Source organism: Pseudorasbora parva, chromosome 12 (assembly GCF_024679245.1).
Source record: "Pseudorasbora parva isolate DD20220531a chromosome 12, ASM2467924v1, whole genome shotgun sequence".
NCBI classification, from domain to species: domain Eukaryota; kingdom Metazoa; phylum Chordata; class Actinopteri; order Cypriniformes; family Gobionidae; genus Pseudorasbora; species Pseudorasbora parva.
Window position 1 is genome coordinate 16,204,330 of NC_090183.1, and position 23,638 is coordinate 16,227,967.

Genomic DNA, 23,638 nt, shown 5'->3' on the forward strand with positions numbered 1-23,638 from the left:
AGAAGATATGCTATAATGGATTCGGTGGATAATTGGAGCTTTCACAAAAAGAGATGTTAAGACCAAAGGAATCAGAGGAGCATGTGATCACACCACTGACCCAGCCCTACAGTCAAATACTCGACTTACAGAAGCTTTTCACTGCCTTCCCACTGTGAAATATCTCTCTTTTCTCCTCTACCGCACCCTCCCTCCTTCCCTCATTCTCTCTCTCTCTCCCTCTCATTAGTGTTCATTTCGGACTTGCCTGACTGGAGAACGAGCGCTGATTGCATTAATATTCATGACAATAATTAGTACATGTATTATGGGTCACTGAATATTCATGCTATTAGTTTGGTCCTCCTGGTGCTGTGTGTGTGTGTGTATGTGTGTCTGAGAACGGTCTTTAACACTCCTTGGGGGGCTTAAGGATTGTTGATCCAATGAGTGTGTGTATACGAATAACTAAACAATAACTTAATTGTTTAATTCTCTACTAATGAAGACTGTGCACTTCTGAGGCACATTATATTGACATTAAGACACATTAATAAAAAATAAAAAAATCTAGGAAACGATGTAAGCAAATGTATTATATTATTTTTAATATAGGGTTGCTTCTCGGAGCATAAGCAATGAAACACCCTGTCCAGTATACATTTACATACATATATACCATACATTATATAAATGCAATTAATTTACACACAGACAGAGACACACACACACACACACCCACACACACACAGGCATGTTTATTTATAGAGCACATTTCATACACAATGGCAATTCAAAGTGCTTTACGTAGAAAATAATTAAAATTAGTGATAACATATGCATAATAAATAAGAATAATTTGTGTAAGAATTAAAAATAAAAACAAGGATAATTAAAATAGTTGTAAAGATAATTAAAAAAATAAAAATAAAATGGTGACAAATAGATCCCTATCTGCCTGATTCTCTAAAATTTGGGATCTCCTATCTGAGATGGAAGATCCATACATGCATATACACATACATGTATATAATCAAAGTTGTTCTAATTTGTAACACTGTAAATTTAAGTTATGTTGTAATATTTTCTTCTATTATTTTGATGTTTTTATTGTTATTTTATGTTCCAACCTTTGGCAATATTGTATTATTTACATTCATGCTAATATAGCAATTATAGCAACCTCCTGCGGTCTCTCTTGAAGCCAAAACGGAAGCAATTTAAAATGCAATTCCTCGACTGGCCACTAGGGCTATACAAAAATGAAAATAGTTTTTGTGCGCAGAAAAAAAACAAAAAAAAACAAAATAACAACTTCTATAGTGATGGGCCGATTTCAAAACAAGGTTTCGAATGTTATGAATCAGTGTATTGATCCATGATTCGGAATAATGAATCAATACGTTTATTTATAACAGTTCTTAAATCAGCCCTTCACTATATAAGTCGTTTTTTAGCGCACAAAAACTTTTCCTGTGCTTCATAAAATGATTGTAGAGCTAATGCAGTGAGATGGACTTTTTAACAAAGTCTTTAGTGCCTTTATGGGTCTTGAGAGAGGAAATGACATTGGTGTCAATGAAGGCCTTTCTGAGCCATCGGATTTCAACAAAAATATCTTCATTTGTGTTCCGAAGATGAACGGAGGTCTTACGGGTGTCCAAAAACATTAGGGTAAGTAATTAATGAGAGAATAATTTTTTTTGGGTGAACTAACCCTTTAATGTTGTAGTTATTTTAGCAGTTTCCTTAGTATATACAGTTAAACAACATTAAGTTCAATTTCATGTATCATTCATCAGAACTGTCCGTATGTATTTTAGACACTTACAAATCTGTTTGCTCTGTCTATGCAATAAATGTGCATCCATCCTTGAATAAGCGGGGTTTTACTTTAACTGCTCAGGTATAACCCATTTCGGTAAAACTTAAGTTTTTTTTATTTTATAAATGTGTCAACCCAGTGAACGCGGTAAAGAGCACAGCGCATGTCTGTGAAGGAGAGCTGTGAGGGCGCGGATGACGCAGCACAAGTCTCTATTAATTCATGCATGTATTAGAAATAATCAAATGCTATTTTAAAGCACTTTATTGAATTGCGATTAATTCGATTCTTAGCATTTTAAAACGAGTATCGAACGAAATTAACGATTCGCGATTCAAAATACATGTTTCAAGATCGATGCAAATACATCGTCAGGATTTGTAATCGATGCGTTGAGAAAACGAGTGAATCGTTACACGTTACCTGCTGTCTGTCCAAGCTGCAGGTTGCTCATGTCCTTGGTCAGCCCATTGGTTTTGGGACTGGGGGCTGCACATGTGGAGATGGCCCGGGGGGGCCTCTTCCCTGGAACCTTCACTGTAGTCCGAAGCAGGTCGATCTCCTTCCCATGAACATTCTGCATATAATCCTACAGTAAAAATGACAAAAAGATTACTACAACAGTAGTGGACACTTTGGATGAAAAGTGTCAACTAAATTTTTTTGTCAGCACACAGTTAATTCTGCCCACCCTCTGGAGGCGAAGAAATCAATATTAACATATTTGAAATTCACGGCGAAGAAAAGCACTTTTGTATGCAGAAAATCAGCTAATGCCTTTTAGAGCACATGTAAAATCTTCCTCCAAGCCTTTTTTTGCTTATCCGCAGATCACAGCATGCCATCGCAGCATGTGTTTGGATTCTAACTGCGCTGTCTGGATATGCGCGTGGCTTTGCTTGCGTTGATGATGAAAGTTACTCAATGCTAATAGGGATGCAATTACCAGCCGCAAGCTGTTGGCCCGCCACTCCTGAAGGGCTCTCCTGTGGCTTGTTAAACCGTGTTGAGAGCTCTTGGCTTTGAATTGCCCTTTTGTTGGCCTCTAGTGAGGGATGGACATGTTATGCTCTTGCCGTAAATTGCTCGGTACAGCACACATACACAGAGACTCTTCAGGTCTTTGTGTTATTTGATTGGCACTCAGCTGATGTATGGCAGTTCCGGGTGGTACACGCTCCCTCTCAAAGCCTTGCCCCTGCTCATTAAGGCCAAAGACTCCACGTAGCTGCTCTATTGAAGAACATACGTTATTGTGTTTCATGTAGGACACACACCCCGGGGACTGGTCCATATGTAACTCTTGATTTAAAATAAAGGACGGGCAAACCACTTGAGGGATTTAGCTAAGGGATTTGAAGTGCTCAAATGTGAACAGTTGATGAAAAGATCATCATCTGGCTACTTTAGGGGCAGATGCTCTGCATAGATGAAGCTATCCAATCATACTGTGCTTAAGCCTAATCCCCTAATGTTTAACAAAACAGTGCAAGTTTAATCAACATACAATAGATAGTGTGCTAAAAAAAGATTAAAAAGTTATGGTTATAATGGATGTGAACATGGATGAGTTATTTGGGATATTTTTCCCCTCACTAATTAGGTTGCATCTATTGCCATCCACTTAATCAGCTGCATTAATGTGATTTCTTTTTCACATAGTTGAGCAATTAAGAGCCCTGATTGGGTTTCATCCTATTAGCCTCCGCAAACAATCTAATTGATGTCTGTGTAGCAGGCACCTGCTGATGAGAGGAACCTGTTCACAGTCAAAAGAAGGAGTGGGACCGCATATGACGATGCACACTACCTCTAATTCACCCAGATGAGGCTGTTAATTAGGGAATTAATGTATGCGAGTTTAAAATATGTTCATTGAATTTTTGACAAACTATTTTCTTTCTTTTTTTTTGGTTTAAAAGTGTCACCCCTTTGTACTCATCTAACATCCATGGGCTCAGTATCTGAGATAACTGGAAGAAGAAAAAAGGTCACAAGACTGTTCTAAAGAGTTCAAATAACACAAGAAAAAAAAATCTAAATCTAAAGAAGTAATTAACCATATACACTATATTGTCAAAAGTTTTGGGACACCCCTCCAAATCATTGAATTAAGGTGTTCCAATCATTCACCTCCATGCCAAAGGTGTATAAAATCAAGCACCTAAGCATGCAGACTGTTACAAACATTTATGAAAGAATGGGTCACTCTCAGGAGCTCAGTGAATACAACCATGATAGGTTGCCACCTGTGCAATAAGTCCATTCATGACATTTCCTCACTACTAAATATTCCATGGTCAACTGTTAGTGCTATTATAACAAAGTGGAAGCTTTTGAGAACAACAGCAACTCAGCATATAGGTGGGGTCAGCATATACTCAGGTGCACATAGACAATTTCATGCTCCCAACTTTGTGGGGACAGTTTGGGGATGGCCACTTCCTGTTCCAACATGACTGTGCACCAGTGCACAAAACAAGATCCATAAAGAGATGGATGCGCGAGTTTGGTGTGGAAGAACTTGACAAGCCTGCACAAGTCCTGACCTCAACCCGATAGAACACCTTTGGGATGAATTAGAGAGGAGACTGCAAGCCAGGCCTTCTTGTTCAACATCAGTGCCTGACCTCACAAAAAAATGCGCTTTTAGAAGAATGGTCAAAAATTCCCATAAACACTCCTAAAGCTTGTGCAAAGCCTTCCCAGAAGAGTTGAAGCTGTTATAGCTTCAATGGGTAGGCCAACTCGATATTAAACCCTACGGATTAAGAATGGGATGTCAATAAAGTGCATATGCATGTAAAGGCAGGTGTCCCAAAACTTTTGGCAATATAGTTTAATAATGCAAAGTTAGGACAGAAAAGCTTATCAACCTTTAAATATCCATATCCCCCCCAAAAAAATGTTGCCACATAGTGTGACAACTTTTTTGTCTCATCCTCGGTCATTGAACAAACTTAGTTTACATTAAAAAGTTAATTTAGCCAAAAATAAAAATAGTCATTTACCATCTATTAAAAGTCTAGATAATCAACATTTTCAAGCTTCAAAAAGTACATGAAGCATCATAAATGTAATCTATATGAACTAAGTGCTTTGGATGGACAAAAATGGGAGGGGGGGAAATCATGTGAGAAGATAAAAATATTTTCACTTGTGTTCCAAAGATTAATGAATTTTGCACTTTTATAATATGAGAAAGAACATGCACTGTGCTTTTGCAATCAGCTAAAATATTATATACCTGAAATATTATTTTGTATTTTTGTCCAGATACATATTTATCCACTCAAAATGAAGGAAAGCATCTTAAATTACCAGTGGAAGTTTAAAAAAATCCAGAAAATTTAAAAACAAAAACAAAAAACCACAGCTTTAAACCATGAATAATTTATATTTTTAAGTTTATTTTAAAGACATTTGTGCTTACTTTTGTCCAATAAACCATTTTGATACTGTGTCAGCTCATTCCAATGTTAAATCTAGGTCCTGAATCACAATCGTTTAGCTCCTCAAGGATAATTATTCTATAATATGCGATAGCTCACAAAAGTGTGTCTATCTTGGTTCATTTAAATTGCACAAGTGACTTGTTTTTGTTCAGCGGGCAAGAACTGAACTCTGACTATAGGCTATCCATGTCTTCATCCATCCATGCTATACAGTTTCTTTCATTTGCATCTGTGATTGGTTAGTGCTAACAATAATGTCTGATTGGAGTCCAAAAAAACCCAGAGAGGAAAACAACCAATAAAAAATGGCCATTTCCATTGGTGTGTGGGCAAACAGGTCGTCAAAGATGGTGATTATGACAAGCCATTACAGCGATTACAGCATCAACAGCATCAGCCGTGTGCAAACAGATGAGCCAGTAATTAAGGACAAGACCGTGTCGTCAGACACCATGCTCACTGAGGCGGACATTCTAATCCGTTAAACGTCAGTGAAAAGGACATTAAAAAAACAGGATTTACAGTGATGGGTGAACAGAGAGCAATATTAACATGACAGGACCAATAGGATAAGGAGAAAGGCAGATATAATACACGTGTAGAGGCCGTGTGTGTGTGTGTGTGTTGGTACTTACATGCAGACTGGGATGATACGTGAGGACTCCGTTGTCACAAAGCGTGACATATTTCTTCTTCCACTCTTTGTTCAGTGACTTGCCGCTTCTTTTCAGCAACATGCCCTGACAGACAAAAAACAGAGATCCACAGTTTAGCCTTCATTGCTGAATATAAACACTTGTTGCATTTATTAATTTATTTCATACAATAAAACATGTTTGTCCTGAAAAAGAGTTGCTTTAAAATGCGAGAGAGGGATGAAAATGTCTTTGGTTCATAAAAAATCTCCCACTGACAAAAAAACACTATTATATTGTACTCAAGTAGACAGACAGAGTTTATTTGCACACTTTCAGGAGAGCGAGAAGAAAAAAACTGCACTGTGAGCTACATTCCCCTTGGAGTGTTAGCGAGCACATTAGCACTATGACACGAGCACTAACCTTCCTCTCCTACGCACATCAGTGGCGGCTGACTGCCCATTTAAGGGTCCGGCCGCCCACACCTCATTTCAGCCAAATTCATTAGGCAAGAAGGGAATAAAACTGTCCGCTGATTAGCAATTACGCTGCTGCGGCGGCGTGTCACTTCGCTGGACTTGTTAAACATTAACGTGCAGACAGGACGGATAATAATAGATTTCTTGCTCTGGCTGCCACGGAGCGTGCAACACCAGAGTCGACAAGTTTCTGTCACTATCTGCCTATTTCACTTCTTCTTGTTTTTTCTTTCAGTCACACCACAGCCTGAATTTTCATGAAAAAAAAAAGTCACGATCCCTAACTGTCACACACCGTTAAACTAGCCTAATTATGTGGTAATTGGTATCCAAACAGTCTGAAGAAGAAAAAAAAGGATGAAATTCACTGAGATGACTGACAGTATAAAGTATATATGACAAATTTCCGAAGCTGAAAACCTATAAATAATAAACTCAACTTTGTCAATCTTCAAAATATATAAGAGTATTTTTGAGTAACGTGCATCATTTAGGTATTACATTTTTCTTTTTGGAATTTTCAGTGTGAACACAATACTTATACTATTTATACTACAAAAAAGCAGAGGATAGCATCTGCAACAGCAAGGAGTCCCTCAGAGCTCCTTTAATTCAAAACTTCCTAAAAAGGACACCAAAAAAAAAAAAAAAACATTTAATGAATTAAAGAAAATTGTGGAACTGTTCTGAGATCAGCCTGGCCTTGGGTGACACATAGATTTGTTTGTGAGATCATCTGGATTTTAGGTAATGAGGCCTGTGTCTGTTCTGAGATCAGTCGGGCCTGGGTGATGGATCTATACATGTGGGAGGATGTTCCCTTAGGTCAGTCCACATGTCTGTGCACCCTAAACCCCGTGTTAAAGACGGGAGAAGAGCGCTTCCTGGGAAAAATAACAACGGGCTCTCCTGCTGAGTGTAAACACAAGTTGACGAGTTTTAACAAGGGTGCAGCCGCTAGCGGCCAATCTGTCACATAGGATGAATATCCATTACTTCATTAAATAAGACTGAGGTGTGTGTGTGTGTGTGTGTGTGTGTGTGTGTGTGTGTGTGTGTGTGTGTGTGTGTGTGTGTGTGTGTGAGAGAGAGAGAGAGAGAGAGAGAGAGAGGAGAGAGAGAGAGAGAGAGAGAGAGAGAGAGAGAGAGAGAGAGAGAGAGAGAGAGAGAGAGAGAGAGAGAGTCAAGAAGAAAAAAAAGAGCAAGAACAAACGAGGGGAAAAGAAAGAGAGAAAGAAAGGAATGGACAGATTGAGAGAGAGAGAGAGAGAGAGAGAGAGAGAGAGAGAGAGAGAGAGAGAGAGAGGAGAGAGAGAGAGAGAGAGAGAGAGAGAGAGAGAGAGAGATGATCTTTTAATGACGGTGTAAGTGTGTGGTCTCTCCAGGCATGTTGTGTTGAGCAGGTAGCCGTTATGTCTTCTACCTCGCCTGGTTTGGATCTAGGTATATTAATTTTGCACATCCATCGGGAAGGTGACAAGCGATCATTCAGCAGGAGAGGCTAATTGAACACCACGTCGCTTCTCTGATGGGAGTAATCGTTCATTATTTAAGGCTCGGGCTGGAGACACCCTGCTTGCCTCTATTTTACCCTCCCCTGGTTGACAACCTGCAAGGTCTTGTAATGTTGCAAAACAGAGGCCAAAAAAATAAATCTCACACAGGCATTTCCTACTCACTACAAGCCGGGAACTGCAACAACTGTCTACTCGTCTTTCTAGAGGAGAAGTTGGAATTTTGTAAAATAATAATAGTAGGTAACTTTTTAAAAAATATATTTTTAAAAAAATTTCACGAGTTTACACTTACATATAACTTATGGAGAGTAGATTTAAAGGCCTATTTGGGTTGCTGTCTGGGGGGAGGGGGGCTTCGAGCTCAGAATTTGGCCCGGACCCAGAATACCCCGCCGTGTATGCAAGTTATTAGAACTAAAAGTGTGGAGAAGGGGTTGTGGAGGGATGCTGACAAACTGTAAATGAATGCAGAAGTACTGCTGCGTACATATACCTCTTGTTGCTGATTAACTGAGTGCTCTCTCCATTTGTGTTAATTATCTGAAAGTGCTCCTCCGAACTTTGTTTAATAAAACATCATAACATTTTTGACAGTTACATGTTACTACATGTACTTACTATAGTAATAACAGTAAATTATCCATAATTACAAGTAACAAACCTTAAACTAAACCCTAACTCTAACCGTAACTCTATAGTAAGTACACGTGGTTAACTAATATTACTCAGTACTTATTTGAGTAAATACAATGTAACTAAGGGTGTGTTCATACTTGTCATGTTTGGTTCGATTAAGAGGAACCCTGGTTCGATTGCTCGTTTAGTGCGGTTCATGTGAACATATGTGAACGCTGCCATCCGAACCCTGGTGCACACCAAACAAGCGGACCAAGACCGCTAAAAAGATGGGTAACCTAACCCGCTTTCAAACGAACTCTGGTGCGGTTCGATTGATATATGAACGCACCACGGACCAAAGACATGTAAACGGACCAAAAACTGGACTTAATGTCACAAGATGCGACGCATAGTCAGCTGATTTGATGACGCGGAAAGATCGGTGTATCCAAAAATGAATAACTTTAACGTAGAGGGCAAACGTAGAGCAACGAGGAAGTGCCTCATCAATATTTGGTCCGAAGAGAATGTTTCGAAAATGCTAGAAAAAACGCACAAAAAGCATACCTGGTTCTTCTCATCGAAGGACCTGTGTTGCCCATTATTAGCAGGTACAAGAGACGCCCGTCTCTTTTCTGCACAACGGAGGAAATACGTCTGCTGTTTTGAACATTTTTTGAGCTCTTCATGAGTTCTCAGCGGGTAAAATAATGCCATATACACACATAAAATGATGGCATTTAATCCAGCACACAGCGTTGTTTTGAATGTTCGGTAAGCAAGCTCCTACGTCATATAAGCCAATAAATCAGGTTGTTATCCTCTCCCTATGCCTTTGGTTCGGTATTCCAAAAAATGCCAGTGTGAACGCTAAGCGGACCAGGTCCATATGTTTTGTTTTTGTTTTTTGGTCCGGACCAAACGAACCAAACTACAGGTGTGAACTTGTAAGTCACCTTTAAATAAAGTGTAGCCTAATACTAATTGAATCCAAGATTTTGTTTCATAACAAAAGCAACAAAATACAGCTTTTGTCAATTGTTTGGATGGAAGCTGCACTACAAACAATGTGCAGAAAAGTTCACAAGCATCAACTGAAAACAGCATAGACTAAAAGATCTCCGAAAAATAAGAAACTCAGCCCAAGTGTCCACACAGCTGACAAAACCAGAAAATTTATTTTCAGCCGAATATTTTCTATGACAAAATGTTAGTGGATTACTAGTTTTAGCACATTACTAGCATGCTTTAGCAAATTAGCAAAATGATGGATGGATGGATGGATGGATGGATGGATGGATGGATGGATGGATGGATGGATGGATGGATGGATCTGTCATCTGATCTGAACTTGATCAATAAAAATACATTTTTCAGAGTTTTGATTGACTGGTTATGAAAACCGTAAGTCTGATCAGTCGGTGGCCATAGATCTTCAAAAGAAGCTTAAATAGTAAATCAGTAAGTTGTCTTTGTCAAGCCGACATAAGTAAGACAGAGCAAAGAAAATGTATATTCTCATTTTTTTTTTCCTGGAAGGAAAACACCCGGAACAGGGCAAGGGTCCATTACAAATAAACCTCACAAACAAACAAAAGCCTTTAATCTGTGCACTCTTCCATTAAAAGAAGCCGATGCGCTCTTATCAGTGTGTTATCCTTTTCTTTCAGCTCTTCTCATTTCTCCCATTCTTTCATAACAAAAGGAGAGGTTAACCGGGAGATGAATGCGGACTGTGGCATGGGTGTGGACAGAGTCAGTATAGCGGACAGGATCCGTCTCCTATGAGTCCGCTCCGGACAGCCGCTTAACAAAGGGCTGGGTGTTTGCCCACACTGGCCTTATTGTTCTTGGGCGCTCCAGAGAGAAGGGCGCTAAATTAAGTGTGTCATCCCAACACTGGCTTGCCTCCGGCCCTGTCACTGTGACTGAATGTGTACGCGTGTGTGTGCGAGGGAAGTGGGACTGCGTGAGTGACACAGCGTGAAAGCTGGAGGTCTTATATCGCTGCGGCCATCTGATCTGGCCGGTGCAGGCAGTGAGAGGACACACCCCCCAAAAAGACATTTATCATTTAATGACAGGCAGTTCTGCCGCAAATTCTCTCACGCTGACAAACACACCTGAATCATGCTAAAAATGGGAATACTCCGTTAGATACACATTAGTGTAGAATTATCCATGTTCTTTTGCTTTGTTAACTCTTCCCCGCAAGCGTTTTAAAAAAAGAAGTTGCCAGCCACCGCCAGGGTTTTTGACTATTTTCACCAAAATTTAATAGCCCATAGAATATTTTGTTTTATGAATATCTGAGTATGCAATACATGCAGAAAGAGCTGACCTTCTTCTTTTAAACTACTTTTTTTTTATTCTAGCTTCTTGCATTCCTTTTTTATCAACACTTGAATATGGCTAAGTTTCATAAAATAAAATAAAACATTTCGAACAAAAAGCTGAGAAAATCACATTTTTGTGAAATATTGTTTTCAGATCAGATTCAGAGCGATGATCAAACAGATGGAGTAGATCGAGTCTATCAACACCCCTAATGCTTGCACAGTCCTGTAGCTCGTCCTGGGTCCACATTTCATTCACTAACATTAGCCAGTTTTTTATTGCGTGTATTGATGCACAATTCCGATATGGTGACTATATCCGATTTTTTTGACGACCCGCTTTTCAAAAAGCGACCCGTATCCAATATTTGCATTTACACTGTACACTGGCAAAACAGCCCAAGATGTTCTTAACCGGTGAAAGGAAGTAAAACAGCGCAATATGCAATGGACGCAGACAAAATTATTGCACAATGTTTTGCTGTCTGCACTGTTCCACACATCTTTAAAGGTCGGCAAAACATTTTTCTCTTAAGGCGGAGAACAAGAGTAGAGCCCTTGACGGGGTTGCCAGGTTTTCACAACAAAACCCGTCCAATTGCAACTCAAAACTGTGTTAAATTGTGCCCAATTCCGCACGAAAACCGCAGACTTTGCAACACTGGCCCTTGATCGCAGTTTGTATCCACCTGAGTTGACGTCATTCGCATCCGTCCTTTTTTCAATGACGTACGACTCGCATTTACTGGGGAATATCCGATTTGACCACTTACATGGCAGATGCTAATGCACGCATCTGAATCATATCGGATTTATTACCACATATGAGTGAGGCCTGAATCCGATCTGAGGATATCGGAATTCATGCGTTTTTGTCCTGCTTACATGTTCATATGTCACATCCCATCATGAGAGGAAAAAATCGGAATTGGGGGCCTTAGATTTCTTTACAATTTTCGGAAAGAAGCGGTACAGTGTATCTGTCTATTATAAATATGATAAAACTAAAGACTCTTCGGAGATATGAAGGATGCCATACTACTCTATAGTTACTCAAGATTAATATGAGATTTGCAGTCCTCTTTTTGTCCTTTTTAATGTAATTTAAGTTGAGCTGACTTAAACATCTAAGTTGATTGTAATTTAAAAAAATTACCGTTACAACTCACGAAAAAAGTACATTTAAGAATCAATAACTTGTGATATTTATAAAATAAATAAATACTTTATATATATTTTTGGAAAAGATTAAGACGTGTACAGTCATATATTCAAGATGTGCGGAAAATATATGATTACTTTTTATCATTTACACCAGGTAACATCTTTAAACTTTTGTTGAGAATTTTTTTTCAAATTCATATGAAACATTTCTTTCAATATTATTTTTTTTCAAGGTTGGTGTTAAAGCAAGTTACTTGAGAATTAAAGATGTACTAAGACAAAATAGGTTGGGAACCAACCTAGAAAATATAAACTATATTCTTAAGTGTAATAATAGGAAATATAGGTCTATAGACAAAACACAGAGTAGAAAAAAATATTCTGACACTGGGGGACACCAGTACACGGATTATAGTTTCAGTAAAGTTTCTTGTCTGATAATGAAAATAAAGGACAGGACAGGAAAAATAAACTCTAGGAAAGAGTTATTTTTATCAATGTCTTCATAACTACATTCCTGTCCATGATAAATACTCAGGAGTCCAAGTTTGATGAACAGACAGTAACGTCGGTAATGTGAGGTTCATTGTAGCTTTCAGCTTTGAACAATAACACGTCAAGGTCATCAAGGAGCTTAATGAGTGGTTTAAACACTCCCCTGAAAGCTTAAACCAATCGAAGCCAATGGATACTGGCAACAAGAGATTAGCCAAATCTAAACTGAGAGCACTGATTGATGTTTATGTATTTGGTTAAATTATTTTCAAGCTAAAATTATACAGGGAGAAGAAAAAAAATCTAATTTGCAGGAGGTTAGTGTGCATGACAAAAATGCCATCTTGGCCAAAATGGCTCGGAGCAGCGACAACCTTTCCCTGGGAAATGATATTTTTCCAATCCCACAGAAGGCGGATCATGTCACACTCGTTAAAGGCTTGATAGCAGGTCTTTAATATTCACCGTCTTAATTAGGGCTGCAGTTAATTTCATTAAATTCTTTCGGTGCTAAATGAAGCAGATTATGAGACATCTTTTATTGCGAAGCGTGAAATTACAGCCTGCCCGCTGCCAATGGCAGGGCCAAGCTAATGAATTACAGGGTAAATAACACCCGAATTAACCATCCAATTTAACTCCTTACAAAGCACCCCTGCTCTGAGGGGGCAGAACTTCGTCAAACGTGCACAGCTCAGTGCTCATCTACGCACCAGAACATGCAATTACAACCATGATACTAATTTCCCTTTATGATGAGGGGAGACGTTTCAGTGCCATTGTATTTCTTAAACGGAAATTTTAAAAGAGCAATGCACAGTAAAACGTAAAGTGTAAAAAGTTTCACTCTGCACCACCGAACATGGAAAAAGGTCAAAATGTTTTTTAATCTTGAGCATTGAGAACACATCAGCTAGGATGACAAGATGATATTTAATAAATCAGGCACTTTGGGAAAACAATGGGTTTGCTATGGGTTGCTCTCAGAAACACAGTGAATTCAAGCATGGTACTGTGATAGGTTGTCACCTGTGCAATAAATCCATTTGTGAAATTTACTCATTACTAAATATTCCACGGTCAACTGTTAGTGGTATTATAACAAAGTGCAAGCAATTGGGAACAACAGCAACTCAGCCACGAAGTGGTAGGCCACGTAAAAATCACAGAGCAGGGTCAGCACTTGCTGAGGTGCACAGTTTGCCAACAGTCGCCAACATTCATTAGCTAACAGACCTCCAAACTTTGTGTGGCCTTCAGATTAGCTCAAGAACAGTGCTTAGAGATTGTGCAATGGAAGGGGTTTCCATGGCCGAGCAGCTGCATCCAAGCAGTACAATGCAATGCTTCGGATACAGTGGTGTAAGGCACGCCGCTACTTGACTCTAGAGCAGTGGAGACGTTCTCTGGAGTGACGCGTCACGCTTCTCTGTCTGGCAATTCGATGGACGATTCTGGGGTTTGGTGGTTGCCAGGAAAACAATACTTGCCTGACTGCATTGTGTCAAGTGCAATGTTTGGTGAAGGGGTGATTATGGTGTGTTTTTTTTTTTCCCGAGGTTGGGCTTGGCCCCTTAGTTCCAGTGAAAGGAACTTTTAACACTTCAGCATTAGGGGTGTCGAAATTAAGTTTCTTCGATGCATCACAATGCAGACAAAGGACTATTCGGTATCGGTTCGGTAATAGACCATAACCGATTAGAATGTTACTGACGTCACCTATAATGTTATTTGTCACGTCCGTGCTTTGTCGCGGTAGCATAGAGGGAGAGGGAGGTGAGAGATGCGAGTGCGAGTAATTAAAAATGCTCCAACTTCTTTAAAAGCTGACTTCTGGGCACATTTCGGCTTTAATAAACAACCTGGTAAGCACGACCTGGAGAACACACACGTTGTGTGTAAATCAAAGCTATGATTTATCAAAACGATTTCATTTACACTTGGGCACATAAATGTGTCTCCGCAAAACGGATATAAATTCCCGCACTATATGCAGATTTAATGGAGTTCACGTCACATCAAATAAACAGATATGAGCTGCATTTTACTGATAATCAGATAATTTCAAATTCAAAGACCGCAATATGAGCGAGTGTGGCAACAGCACTGGTAAGATCATTCAGTTTCTTTATGAAGATGATTGTATGTTGAGCACTTACGACTTTACTTTCGGTTTAATATGCAATAGTTTGTGCGTTGGCTGGATGAAGACATAACTCTGATGAGTCTGTGGCGATGTGTGCTGCAGTTGCGCGGCCATATCTGGCTATAACATGACATAGACATAGCAAGACATAGCACGCTCTTACACGTTTAATGCATTGCGATGCATTGTGATATCAAATTGAACCGAATCAATGACATAATAATCGTAATCGAACAGAACCGGGAGAGCAGTGTAGGTTCACACACCCCTATTCAGCATACCAAGACATTTTCGACAATTTCATGCTCCCAACTTTGTGGGAACGTTCAGGGATGGCCCCTTCCCATTCCAACATGACTGCGCAACAGAGCACAAAGCAAGTTCCATAAAGACTTGAATGAGCGAGTTTCGCGTGGAGAAACTTGACTGGCCTACACCGAGTCCTGACCTCAACTAGATAGAACACAGCGGAGACTGCGGGCCAGACCTTCTCATCCAACATCAATGTCAGAATGGTCAAAAATTCCCCTAAACATACTCCTAAAACTTGTGGAAAGCCTTCCCAGAGGAGTTGAAGTTGTCATAGCTGCAAAGAGTGTGCCAAAGATTAAGAGGATCACGTGCATGTAAAGGAAGACACACATACACACACAAATAATTTAACCAAACTATTTAAAATATGAAACACAAAGCAATCAGTAGGGGTGTAAGAAAATATCGATACACGTGAATATCGCGATATTATGTTTGGCGATATTGTATCGATTCTCAAAAACGCTGTATCGATATTTATATATTTATTTATTTACATCCAAGATTCGTGGCTTTGTGTTCGGTTTAAACCACAGACTGTATAACACCCAACCGCTAGATGGCAGTGTTATCTCAGAACGTATAACTGACGCGGACCCGGAGAAGCACAAGGTGAAAGTGCGCGCATCACTAGTGTTTAGATTAGCAAACCCAGCTCTCAAGACGATAGAATTATTCCGCTCTTGCAGTATACAGAGCTGAAGTGTGGACTCATGTTGGCTTCAGCTAAAAAGAAGCCACTAAGGAAATCGACAAGAATCATTTTGTTTGCAAAATAGGCCAAGTTGTAATCTAATTCTCGGGAAACACATTGAAACAGAGCTCGCTTAACATCCTGATGTCACCCGCGCTGCTGAGAAGCATTTCGATAGAAGTAACAAAATAAACACACTCCAAAACTGACAGCGGTGGCAGGAGAACGAAAGATAATAGCGATGTGGATATGGATGCACCAGCTCTGCAGCTCAGTAACGTTACTTGAAATAGCACTTTATACAATAGACTGCTTTATAGAAAACAGCTTTAGGGTCCGATCACACAGAACGCGTTTTTCAGGTTCGAAAACGCGAGGCGCACTGCACTCCCTTTTTTGGTCGGCGTTTTCTCATTCAAAAATGAGCAGTGCGCTTTAATGTTTCTAGGCAACCCCCGAATCACCTGTACTGTCAGTCAAATCAATGTAACGGTCAACACAACGGAAGGCCCGCCGCTTCATTCATTCGATTGGACAACAGAACATAAGCGCGATGATGTTGCACGCTTTTCCGCTCAGAGTGGACTTTTTTTCAACTTCATGCGCTCGGAGCGCTCCTTCAAAAACGCGAGGCGCCCAGGGCGCATAAGCAGCGCGCATAACGCTCTCTGCCAACCGAAATCCATTCAAAAAAGCCTTCTCGCTGAAAAAATTCTGTGTGATCGGGGCTACTGTGTTAAATATAAAACAAACAGTCATTCAGTCATGAAATGGACTGCACTTCCTGTTGTTAAATAGCCACTGCTATAATGTGAACCTTTAAAACATATACACATAAAGAATCCTGCAGTCACTTTACATTTCCCTTAACTTAGATTGCACATTGCATATGATTAGTGTTATAAATTATACTGTATTAATTAAATAAAATACTTTGTCTCGTGTTTTAGGCTTATGGTTGTGTTCTTTATTCTTTTAAATTATAAAAAACAAAAACACAAAAAAGAAATATCGCAATATATTGCAATATATCGTATCGTAACCCCTGTATCGTGATACGTATTGTATCGCCAGTCTTGGCAATACACAGCCCTAGCAATCAGTGTAGTCAGATTCTCCCATATGAGTCGGTTCTTTCTAGAGAATCAAAAACATACAGGGTGATCAGTGAAAGCTAACCAGTCCCTAACTGACTCATATGTGCTGTTTCTTTTAACTAAATCAAAAAACACGCAGAGTGGCCATTTTAGTCTTTTTCCTGAACAAATGACACCAGTTAATTTTTACCCTTACTATGGTGTTTTGTTGCGCCTAAAGTTTGTTAGACTTAAATCAGTATACTGGTGTGAAGTTACACACATTATGATTTTGTGACTTACTTAATGAATTATTTTAACACTTTTTTGTTAATTAAGTGCTTGAAACATCTGTTTAAACACAATTTTTGCAACTTGATCTCAAATTATCAATTGTTTTCCAAACATTTTTTCCTCACAAGAATCATTACACAGAACTGGAATCCTTCAAATGAATAAGAAAAAATTTGTTTAAATTGTTTACGATACCCAACCCTATGCAGTTAAATGTAACACCTCAAACCGACAGATACATTGACAAGGGGATGAGGAAGACATCCTTGCATCTTACTGCAACAATCTAGAGCTCCACTTATGAAAATTAATTTGTATTAAAGCTGGTGTCAAAATGCCTTTCCGAACAGTTAACAAAGATGTGTGTGTGCACAGTAATCGGCTAATTAAGAACGTGGAACAGATGTCGACAGACTCCGGGCTGCACAGGGTCAGTAAACAAAGCTGGCGATCATTAGAGTAACATTAGTTTCTGAACAAAGCCATAAACATCCCTATCAAACAAAACTATTTTTTAGAGACAATCGAAGGACCTCGCCAAGTTTCTACCGAGTTTCAGCATAATCGCTGTTCAGCGTGACCTCTGACAAATTTAAATGAGCCATTTAAAAATAAGAAAGAAAAAAACCCACTAAAAGCCATTAAAAATGACCAGCAGTCAAAACAAATACCATAATATAGTCATAATATATCATAGATGTCATAACAACCGGGATCTCTGAGGTGATTGGACAAACAGTTATATTAATAACAAGGCAGAGGGTCAAAGGAGGCTGTGATTGGCAGATGCGAGAGCTGTCATGGCAAATTCAGGTGACACGTCTGACCTCACCACACCCACTCAGAGGGCTCAGAGAGGCCAGTTTGAAGCCCTCCACAGGGAGACGGCAGTGAAAACGCTCCTCTTTAGCCATCTAATTGCTGAAGAGTGCGAGCCCACCCCAGCCTCATTACTGTCCACCAAGCCGTCTGCGTGTTTTAATGAGGAGCATGTTCTAATGAAGGCGTTTTCACAAAGGTTTTATTGTAGCTGAGAGCCATGTTGAGAGCGTAACCTTCAGCTCAGGAGTCAGGACAATAACCTTCATAATGAGATCACAGCGAATGGCAAATAAACTGCGACAAGGTCTAAGAGAGAATAAAACTACCGTAAGCATGTGAACATACAAAGTAAAAAAAATTAATTAATAAAAACACTACTGAATACATTCACACCAGTTTTGTGTAATTCTGTAATTAATATAACACTCTGTAATTAAACATAACACTCACAAAAAAATCCTCTCTTTCCTCTTCGCTAAAATAAAATAAAAGTTATTTATTTGCATCTACGCTTCTATGAAGAACCTTCAATATCCATGGAACCGTTCCAAAGCACAAAAGGTTCTTTACAGTGAAGAAAAAGGCTCTTCAGATTATTAAAATGTTTTTCACACTAATACACAACTTGTAATTATAGGGGTGACCAAACCTGCTCCTGTAGAGCCACTGTCCTGCAGAGTTTAGCTCCAACACTTTCTAGTAAGCATAGTAAGACCATGAATAGCTGGTTCAGGTGTTTAATTGAGGCTGAAGCTACAGTAAACTCTGCAGGACAGTGGGAGCAGGACTGAACAGATATCTTCAGGAGCAGGATTAGATACCTCTGTTTTATGGCAAGATAAGAAATAAAATAAAAAATTGGACAACAAAAATGAAAAGATATCATTATACTTCCTCAATTGATTGTTTACATTAAAGGGGCCATATGCTTGTCTGGCTATCACCAGACCAAGCTCAATTTAAGATTAAACATTGGTCTGGGGAGTCTGCTCTGTATGTTCTACTGCACAAGAGGCGTGATAAATGAGCGTAATTCAAATGACCCTAACGCTAACCAATCAAACCACAAGAGGTGTGATCAACGGGCAAAGACCGATCGCTTCTATATCCGTTATCATGTTAAACCCAGCAATAGCGCGGCAGGTGGATAAGTCAGTCTGTGATTGGTTTCCGCAAAAGTGTAACAAAAGCAGTAGAAATGAATGTAGAGGTTTCGAGACAAAATCGCCAGCAGATCAGGCTGGGTATACTCAGTCTAGTCATGTGATGCTATTTAAAAAGTTTTTGTTTTTGTTGGCCATAACAGAATATGTTAACATGTTTTAATGCTCAAAAACATTCTATTTCATATACTGTACATTGCAGAACCTCTATTCCCAGTCTGTCAGAAACAAGTTCATTTGATTGGTCAGCAGGCCCAGTTTGGGTTATTGGCCAAACACCTCAAGCATGTGTCGGATACAAAAGCCCCTTACCATAATCATGAGCTTCAATTTCCTAGACTTTAAAGAATTGCATACACACAGATAATAAATGCATCCAAACACAGTGCCTCCGCGACATGACAGCAACACTACAATTTACTGAAATCTCATCTTTCTTTGCTTATGCATTATGCTATCCCACATTGTGCTTAAAACATGCTTAAGGAATATTGGAGTTCGATCAAGGTGTTTTAAGCAGGTCTCAATCAATGTTCTCTTAGATAGAATAAATCTTTATGAGAATATTAGCTTTGTCATTTTGCAGATCTCAAACAGATACATTACAAAACTAAAGGAAAACATTAAAAAGCATCATGACCCCTTTAAGAATTGCCAACAATTTTTGTATAAAATTAGTTTTCTGAAATGTTATGATTAAGTATGCAAGTGAGGCATTATCTAATTAAATATGCATGAATTTGCATATATTTGCAGAGGGATATCTCTTTCAATCACTCCATAAATCAGAAAATACTGTCAACAGCCTGAAAAAGTCAGGAATAAAATGTCTAAAATCAGGCAAATTATACATGAACAAACCCCACTGTAAAATTTTTTAGAATATAAATTAACTGTACATTATAAAATTATGGAATAATATTTGAAGAAAAAAAGTTTGATGTATTTAAGTGCAACTGAAGTTGAGATTTCTGTGAATTGCAAGATAACTAATTTTGAGAAAACAGAAGATGCATTGTAATTGAAATCTACAGAAGCAAACAGACAAAGAGCAATACATGAATACTTTTATTTTGGATGTTGTTGTTTTTTTACCAATAGTCTTAAAAAACAACACGTTATGAAAAGCCAAATAAACCAAAATATAAAAATTCATCTGCATGAAAAAACTAATATTTTGGGCAACCCTAAAAGCTATTACCTTTGGCATCACTGGCAAAAAACCCTTTTTGGAAACTTGTGTTGAGTGTTGAGTAAAACAGAAAATCCAAAGCTTCAAAAGCAATCGATTTTGTTCAGGACTCATCTGTGTGTGAATAACTCACTAACAATTACAGCCATACCTTCAAGGAACAGCTGAGCGATAAATCTAATACACTCAGACATCTGCCAAAGAGATTACAAGTTGACATTCCTCATCAACAGCCGGCGATGATGTGCAGCTGAGAGCCAGCACACAAAAGTTCAGGCCAGAGATTAACGCAGTGCCGTGAGTGATGGGTTTCTGGTGAAATATTTAAAAATCGCATTCCTGGACAAAAAGAGGCCACTGAAGGGTGTTAATGTAAGGCAGGTAGTCTCGGAAGTGTACATGCCCGCGCTCTTAATTGGAGAGCAGGTCTAACACCCAGCAGCCTGCTGCGGCTAGTGAGAGGCGAGGAGGCAGATCGAGAGAGACGCGAGCATGTAAGAGGAAAGACCACAGGGAATTATCAAATCAATTAACATCCAATTCCTAAACGAAGCTATGTCCCGTGCCTACGAGCGCAAACTGCTCGGCTGCGTTATCGTCTGTGAGGGGACGCGCCGGGCCGGTTTCGTACTGTTGGTGAAACACTCATCGCCTGAACGTAGCGCCCAATTAGATGGGAAATGCCACTGCAGCAGACGCCGTCACTGATCTGATGGAGGGATTCTGGTCAGCCGCTCTGCCGTGTCAGTCTCTCTATGCGTCTGTTTCTGAGGAGGCTGGGGAGATTCTAAGATGGCACGGGTCAAAGTGATATTATAAATGAAACTAAGTTTGATTAACAGACCAATGGGCAGGCCCACACAGAATGGCCATCCAAAGAATTCTGCAGAATCTAAATATACTACTCTATTAACCACAATAAAAAATTAAAAAATAAATTAAAAATTGTGATATGACTTGATATGATTATTGAAACTTATTACTGAAGTCTTCAATTTTCCACCAAAATAAATGTAATTGTAACACTATAATTTTATTAAGATTTTTTTTAATTAAATAATATTTTTATTTTATACAACCATTTAAAAATATATTTTTATAATGATAGATATTACGATGATAACGACTTTCATTAAGAAAAGAATAACTATAATTATAATGATTGTGAAAAAGGAAATATTATTATTGCACTACTACTACTAATACTAAAAATAACAAAATAAATAAAATAAAAAATAATAAATAAAATAAATTTAAAAAATAATACAATAAAAAATAATACAATAAAATGAAAAATAAATGTATTTAAGAATATAATAATAATATAAAATTTTAATTAAGATTATTATTGTTGTATTATAAAATAAAAAACTTATGTTCAATATAATAATAATACTTATTTTTAATAATAATAATATAATGTATATTATTGTAATAATATATAATAATATAATGTATATTACTATATATCATGTATATTAGTACTGTATATTACATTTTATGTATATTTTTATGTCTATATTTATCATTAGAGGTATTATTAAAATATACATTAGTATTACTAAAACAATTTTAATATTCATGTTTATTATTTTCCCAACATTTTTTTAATTATAAGTAGAACGACACTCACAGCTAAAAAATGACTGAAAACAGATTGTGTACAATGTGACTGCATGAGTTTTCATTTTGCCTTAATATCGAATCAATAAACACCACAGTTCAAATTCCAAATCCCAGTATACAAAAAATAACCACAATATTTATGTTTCTCCATAAATTCTGCCCCTAAATCAGCATAGAAAATGTAAAAAGTCCAATTGGGCCCGCCAGTGGGAGACATTAAGGACTAACATGCAGCTTAAGCACCAGTGAGTGAGCGAGAGGACAGCAGGGAGAACTGAAACACTGTGCACTGCAGAGGTTGGTGAGCTCTGATTGAGCTGGCTGATTGATCTCCTCATGAGATGAGGGACATGGGCACCAATGGAGCCTCTGATCAGCACAAGTGTGTGTGCTTAAGTGTGTGTGTGTGTGTGTGTGTGTGTGTGTGTGTAAGTGTGGGGCAGGCTCTTTCTGACACCAGGGAAATTAATCCCTCATTTATGTACCTGCAGTGTCAAGAGGCTGAGAGATGTTTCAGAGATATGGCTCTGCGCCAGGCCCCGCGTGCGACACACTCCATCTGCTAATGCCTCACTATACTTCAGGCTCTCTAATACATGTAACATTTAAATAAAAATGTTCTTTCAGTACCTATAGGCCTTATGCCAGAGAAACAAGCGTGCAGCCATCTTTACAATTTTTGTTCTTTGAACTTCAGCTTTTTTGCAGTAGTTCTGTATATATCTATGGCTTCGCCATAATGATCCAGTGGATTTACTGGGAACACTTTAGAATAAGGTTTCATTAGTTAATATTAGGCTACATAAGGTCTTTAAAACTGGTGCACGTAATGAGGACACCCTCTTATCATTTAACATAAGACTTTTGTTCATCTTCTGACATTTCTGTCCCTCCACTGAACATATTAATCCAAAACTCTGCGTCAAAACGTTCATTAAGAGACTGCGAAAGTAATCCATTTGAAATAAGCGATTTAATCCAAGTCTTATGAAGATATGAGATGACTTTTTAAAATTACATAAACATTGATCTGCGAACATGCATGCTTGAGCACCGCTTATTATTTTGGAGTGCTTTTTATATATATATATATATAATTTTGATGCTGATCAAAATTAAATTAAATCTGCTCGTCATATAAAGTGATTGTGTTTCTTCAGAAGACTCAATTCTACTTTGAATCATAAAAAGTTTTTGGTGAATAGACATTTTAATGAAGGGACAGATTTCATTTTTTCAGATTTCAAGAATATCTTCATTTGTGTTTCGAAGATAAACAAAAGTTTTACCGGTTTGGAACAACCTGAGATAGAATTATTGATGACAATTTACATTTTTGGATGAACCATCCCTTCAAGTGCATGTTTTGAATTTAAATTGTAATCATTTATTTGAATGACATGTTCTAACGTCATGTAGTAGGTTGTTCTACATGTTGGGGAACATCAGCCACCCCTCTCTCTTGAGAAAACGCGTTATCGTCTTGATTGCTCTTGGCATCGCACATACAAATTAGCCCAGCGCAAGCCCAGTCGGAAGAGAGTCAGATTATAGTTAAAACTCCATGCTGCTCTCTTCTCCGCACAGCTGCCTGCTATGGCTCAGCCTTCCCATCTGCCACTAGCGCGGCGCCCTGCTCTCAGCGCCGCTGTAGCCGGGCCAGCCTCATTTCTTCTTCATTAACCGCCACTGACTTTAACAGGATTTATGCAAATAGAGCCGCAGGAGGTGAGAGATCACTGCTGGCAGCATTAGCACTCGCTTGTGTGCCTCGAAAAAGAAGTACCTCCAAAGTCCCTTTAAGGCA

At 38.6% G+C, this 23,638-nt stretch overlaps 1 protein-coding gene across 4 annotated transcripts in view; it reads right to left on the reverse strand.

The window, feature by feature from the left end:
* agap1 (ArfGAP with GTPase domain, ankyrin repeat and PH domain 1) overlaps positions 1-23,638 on the reverse strand; it is a 257,610-nt gene that overhangs the window by 59,167 nt on the left and 174,805 nt on the right. For all 4 annotated transcript variants that reach the window (XM_067459347.1, XM_067459346.1, XM_067459345.1 and 1 more), the window contains 2 exons: positions 5,895-5,999; positions 2,228-2,393 (listed from right to left, as the gene is read on the reverse strand). In XM_067459347.1, the coding sequence (XP_067315448.1) occupies positions 2,228-2,393; positions 5,895-5,999 (271 nt within the window). The remainder of the gene's footprint in view (positions 1-2,227; positions 2,394-5,894; positions 6,000-23,638) is intronic.